Here is a 6245-nt window from a genome sequence, read left to right as displayed (position 1 = left end):
CTTCATCAGAAAAGACCCTTTTCTGATGAAGGGTCTAGGCCCGAAACGTCAGCCTTTCTGCTCCTATGATGCTGCTTGGCCTGCTGTGTTCATCCAGCCCTGCACATTATTTGATGTTGAGCAGGACTCCCCCTGTTCTGACAATATGCTGTTTATCTGACGTTAGCTGCAGCTTCAAGTGTTTTGACCACACCCTCTGTCACCTCAAGGCTCTGTAACCCCAGGGTCGCTGTCTTCTCTAAGTTTGAGCAAAGTGCTGCAGCCTGTGTCCTAACTTACATCCAGCTCCATTCAACCCACATGTGTTCTATAAAATCATAAGACATAAAGTCATACAGCTATACAGCATGGAAACAAACCCTTCAGTCCAACTTGTCCATGCTAACCAGATATCCTAAATTAATCTAATCCCATTTGCCAGCATTTGGCCCTTATCCTTCTAAACCCTTCCTATTCATGTACTCACCCAAATGCCTTTTAAATGTTGTAATTGTACCAGCCTCCACCACCTTTACTTTGAAATTCACAATGAAGCATGCACATTTCTTATTGCCTTGCCCCTCTCCATTTCTGTAAACACCTCCAGCCCCGTGACTAATCAAGTTTCTCTGCTCTCCTTAGATTCTGTCCTCTTGCATAGTCCTGATTTTCATCACCTCACCATCAGTGGGTATTCCTTCAGCTGCCTGGGCTCTCCAAGGTCCGGAACTCCCTCCACAAATCTCTCTGCTTCTTTATTTCTTCATGTTTTCCCATAAAATCTACCTGTTCGACCAAACCTTTGGTCATGGCTTTCTGTCTGGCTCAGGGTCAGTTTTACGGTGTTAAAGGTGTGATACGAATGTAACTTGATTTGAATGTTTTCAGTCATAGGATATCTGTGCAGAGGGAGATATACCATGTGTGCTGTTTGCAAAGAACAATGGTTTTGTTTTGACAAAGTATTGGGAGGCCATTGAGGAAGGGTAGGGGGAGGGGTGACTGGTTGTAATGAGCGCCTATGTCCGGCTATTCAAGGAAGTTGATGGGATACAGGTTGAGCAAATGGACTGAAAACTGCACCCATCAATGTTACAGCGCCCCTTAGTCCTCTTCTGGTATCAATGTGTTTTTCAAACCTATGCTCATTCAACTTTTGCATTGATTACAGCGATTCACCACCATCCCCTCAAGAGCATCAGTGACGGAAAATAAATGCTGGCCCAACCAGCAAAACCCATACTCTGTGAAAACATAAAATAAAAACTATACTGTCAACATTCTGGTGGCATTTCACAGGGAGTTCCCGATCAGCCATTAGACACTGGCTGAAATTCTCAGGAAAATGTGTTTCCCATTTTTACACCAAACTTATAGAGAGAGGAAGAAATTCAGTGGAAAATATTGCAGACCTGTTTAAACTGAATACAATTATGATAAAGTCTGATTAAACAGGTGGATAGAAAGAGAGACCCTAACTGTAAGTCTGTATATCCATGTGGTCATCTATCTCAGTGGAAGATTAGATCTTAAAAGAAAAAAAAAGTTTTAAAAGGCTACTGGATAAAAATGAAGGAATTAATTCTTGACATGTACATCATTCTTACTTTTTCAATTGTGTGTCAGAAAACTCAGATTGATAGTGTCTTCTTCATTGCCTTGCCATTTCAAATTCAAAATATATCCTTCCCCTTTTTATCTAGGGAGGTCTGACTCTCCACCAATTCTCCCCCACCCCAAAAGTTATGATTTATTGCAGGGGGACAGTCCCATAGCAGGCTCTGTGATCTCATCCAAATGTTATTTTTCATTTGAGAGTTTAATGGCATCCAACTACTTGGAGACAAAAAAAGCAACTCAGCCCAAATTTTTGCAAATGTACAAACAATAATGTGGTGTTTCTGGATAGCAACCAGCAGCAAGAACTCTTGCTCCTATTTCCTCTTCCCTTGCCATTCGTACTAGACACAAACACAACACTGTCGTTGCTCTTACTAGCTGGGATCTGCTAACTCCATTCAGACAGGAGGTCGAGACTGACACCTTATGTGGCTCAATACCACAAAGCAAAGTGTCTTAATCTGAATTGCTGATTGTGGGGGGAGCCAAAACGCTAGGATTTTAAACGATATTGAAATAAAATGGAAACCATAAACCTATTTGCTTTTAAAATCCTGTCCCAACAGTTCTTGTTTGTAAAAAGGAAAGAAAAGCATTTGTCACATTTGGCATCAGTGGAATTTCATGACAAACTGATGGGGAACAATCTGCCTTCGAGTTGGAATTGGCATCGCTCCTTTCCCTTACTCACCAGAGTGGTCCAACTAATCCCCTGGATCGGCGTGCAAGCTCAGCCAAGGACAAGCTTAGAACTTGAGCTCTCCAATTAGGAAGAGGCTCTGTCTACAGGGAAGCATAAGTATTTGTTTGCCCATTTTGATGCCAATCAAGTCCTCAGTTCATGACAGTGGGACTTCATCACCATCTGTCAAAATGCTGTGGCACAAATTTTGTGCACAACATGACTAGCACAAGTAACAGTTTCCAAATAACAATAAATTCATTAAAACATTTAATATTTGGACAAATTCATGAACCCAACCTCTTTGATCTATTTGTCTCCAGCACAGGCAAGTGAACCGCTTTTATGAGGTCTTTCACAAATCAATTGTGACATGTCTGAACGTACGCAATCATTTCTACTCTTTTAATACGGTTGGCGTAAAAGTGGGTATTGTCCTTGATATTTTTTAAAATCTGTCCTTGGGATGGAAGTGTTGCTGGCTGGGCCAACAGTTATTGTCTGTCCCTAATTGCCCTTGAGAAGGTGGTATGTGAGTCACTTTCTTGAACTACTGCAGTTGGTGTCATAATGCTGTTATATTGGGATTCTAGGATTTTGACCCAGTGACAGTGAAGGAGCCATGTCCACTGTCTATGTTAAGGATGGTGTGTGATTTAAAGGGGAGTGTCGAGATGGTTGTGTTCTCATGGCACCTGCTGACATTGTCAATCCAGGTGACAAAGATGAATGTTTAAGACAAATGAAACGAGTTAGCATTTTGTTTTGTATCTGATGGAGATTAGAATCTGATGATGCATTTGTCCAATCATGTGGCAAACATGGCACTGCACAGAAAACCACACGCAGCTGTTACGAGCTTAGCTTCTTTCCTTCTCAATCAAAGCAACAGATCCAAGTGTGACAGGCACATCTCTCCACTCACATCCTCCACATCACACCCAAGCCGCTGCAGCCTCTCCCACTTCATGCGACATGCCAATTTTCAGAGGGAAATACTTGGAAACCAGGAGCTTTTTTTTTGAAACAATAGTGCCGGTAAAGGGACAAGCAATGCATTCTGAACAAGAAGAAGCCTCCAACCTTACCAAAAGCTTTCTAGCTCCTTGTAAGCAGAAGATAAAAGATATTGAGTGCTTGGGGATGCATCGTTAGAAAGATCCCCAAACAAATTCGCAATCTCAAACAATAAAATTCATGAAAGACTTTGAGCTCCCTTTAAAAACTTTTCTACGTGTAAAACTAATGGGAGGGAAAGGGATGGCAGCATGTAAAACTATCAGCTCCATTTTATCCATGTATTTTATTTTAATATGTTGAGAAAGTTGCATTCTTAAGAGCAAATCCTTCTGGGTCAGGAAAGACCTGACCTTTCCCCTCAGTTGACAACTTCTCCTGACCCTAGTCCAGCAGGGTCATATTCAAGGTCCGAAGAGCCCTCACAGATAAGGTCAGAGGTCGAACTCGCAGGACGCGCCGCTCCGACTCTGATTGGACAGTTTCCGAGACAAGACAAAAAGAGGTGATCATCGGTGAGACACTGCATACGAGAAAACACATTTGAAACAAAAACACTTGAAAATGCAACGAGGGAAACATGGTGATGGGACAGTGGTCTGGCACTACCAAATGTAATGGGCACGTAGAACAAAGTGACATGATGGCAAATGGGTTCAAAGGAGAAATGAGATAGCGTTGAACAGGAACTATATCGGAACATTAATCCTACTTCACTTCTGTCAAGTTCTGAAGGCAACATTTAGAACACACAAGATGGAATTCTTTTTAAAGTCACAGTGATGCAATATGCAATACTTTTTACAGAAGTCTTGGCAACAGGCAAAGTATTTAGATTGCTCGGCAAGGCGAGCACTTACCGCAAGGACCCTTATATTTGACTGGAATGCTGGTTTTCTGCCGACACTCGGCTTGCTTACGCTCACAGTCATTGCTGTAGCTTTGATTGTCCTCTCCACAGACAGGTCTGTAAGCTCCGTCACAAATGATGCGGTCACAGGAGCAACGCGTAATGCCCCTTCGGTTGAGGCACACTGCATTGAACTGACACTCTTCTTGGCACTTGTCTGTAATCGAAACAGTGAGATTTTAATCCTTCAGTAAAACACGCTGCAGTGGACAAACACTTGAGACACCTCAACATCTCAGCTTGGTAAATGTCCTTTAATAATTGGGGTGGCACGGTGGCTCATTGGTTAGCACTGCTGCCTCACAGCACCAGGGACCCAGGTTTGATTCCACCCTCAGGTGACTGTCTGTGCAGAGTTTGCACATTCTCCCCGTGTCTGCGTGGGTTTCCTCCAGGTGCTCTGGTTTCCTCCCGCAGTCCAAAGATGTGCAGGCTAGGTGGATTGGCCATGCTAAATTGCCTGTAGTGCTCAGGGGTATGTAGATTAGGTGGGTTATAGGGGGATGGGTCTGGGTGGGATGCTCTAAGGGTCAGTGTGGATTTGTTGGGCCAAAGGGCCTGTTTCCACACTGTAGGAATTCTGTGATAACTAGTCAACTAGCTGAAGGAACAATGGTAAATCTATACATGCCACCTTTTAGGATGTTGTGTCCTGTTTTGAGTGGACATCAGTGTGCAAAGATTCCAATTTGCACAGGAAACAGTCACTAAGATATTGGGAATGAGAGGCTTTAGTCTCAGAGAGAGACAAGGAAACTGGCTTCATTTCATCAAAGCAAAGGTTAAGAGGGGATTTCTAGAGGATTACATGGGATACACAGCACAGGTACATATGATAACGTATAAAATTCTCAAAATTTTATGAACTGAAGTAGGAAATATAAATTCCACCGGTCAGGTGGTCTGTAATTAAGTTCACCACTGATTGAAAGGAAAATCCAGAGAACAAAATTATACGTGAGATTTTTTGGAATGTGGAATATGCAAACAGATACAGAAACGGCATTCTTAATAAAAGGAAAAAATTGAAAAGATATGGAAAATGGGTAGGAGATTGGATTAGATGAGTAACTACAGACAGGGATCATTTTGAAGAAGGGTCACCGGACCTGTAACGTTAACACTGATTTCTCTCCACAGGTGCTGCCAAACCTGCTGAGATTTTCCAGCTATTTCTGTTTTTGTTTCTGATTTCCAGCATCCGCAGTTCTTTCATTTTGTTTTTATTTTGACTTCCATCTATGCCCTGATATTCCTTGATCCTGTATTCACATTGAAGTCTCAGAAACGGAGGTATGACTACAAATATGCACCTCGTGCAGCAAGAGGAGTTCAGGCTACAACAGAATAGCAGGGGATGGGTTTCCAAAGCTGCATTTCACAGGGAGGTGGCAAGGGAAGGCTAGAGATAGCCCTGTTAGGTTGGTAAAGAGGGATTAATATGGAGTTGCTATGTGTCAGATATCAATAGTGGTATTTCTTTACCTCAGAATGTTCCAAAGTGCATCATGGCTAATATTTTAAAGTGCTTTGACTGTTCCAATGTTGAGAGTAGCTAATTTTCACTCAGTAAGACCCCACAAACTTAAGAGATTAAAGACCAGACAATTTGTTTTCAGTGATATTGGTTGAGGCATAAATATTGGTCAGGCTGCACTGTTGAATCTCTTCCATTCACCTGAAGGGGCAAATGGCGTATCTTATGGGCTGGACTTCACACAGTGCAGCACTCCCTCGCTACATCGCTGAAATGTCAGCTTAGGTATGTGGGTAAGTCACTGGAGTAATGGCTTGATTGCATTATTTTCTAGCTCAGGAGCAAGAATGAAATGGAGGTATAACTGCAAATATCCACCTCATGCAGCAAGAGGAGTTCAGGCTACAACACAATGGCAGGGCATGGGTTTCCAAAGCTGCATTTCACAGGGAGGTGGCAAGGGAAGTCTAGAGATCACCCGGTTAGGGTGATCTGAGCTAAGGGGGAGACTCACGTGAGCAGTGCATAATGTAAGGTTGGGGGGGGGGGGGGGGGGGGGG

At 42.9% G+C, this 6245-nt stretch overlaps 1 protein-coding gene across 2 annotated transcripts in view; it reads right to left on the bottom strand.

The window, feature by feature from the left end:
• agrn (agrin) overlaps positions 1-6245 on the bottom strand; it is a 503633-nt gene that overhangs the window by 141468 nt on the left and 355920 nt on the right. For both annotated transcript variants that reach the window (XM_048614989.1, XM_048614990.1), the window contains one exon: positions 4159-4365. In XM_048614989.1, coding sequence (XP_048470946.1) covers positions 4159-4365 — 207 coding nt within the window. The remainder of the gene's footprint in view (positions 1-4158; positions 4366-6245) is intronic.

The sequence above is a fragment of the Rhincodon typus genome, chromosome 31 (genome assembly GCF_021869965.1).
Source record: "Rhincodon typus isolate 14 chromosome 31, sRhiTyp1.1, whole genome shotgun sequence".
NCBI lineage: Eukaryota > Metazoa > Chordata > Chondrichthyes > Orectolobiformes > Rhincodontidae > Rhincodon > Rhincodon typus.
This window is presented reverse-complemented; position numbering and strand designations above follow the sequence as displayed.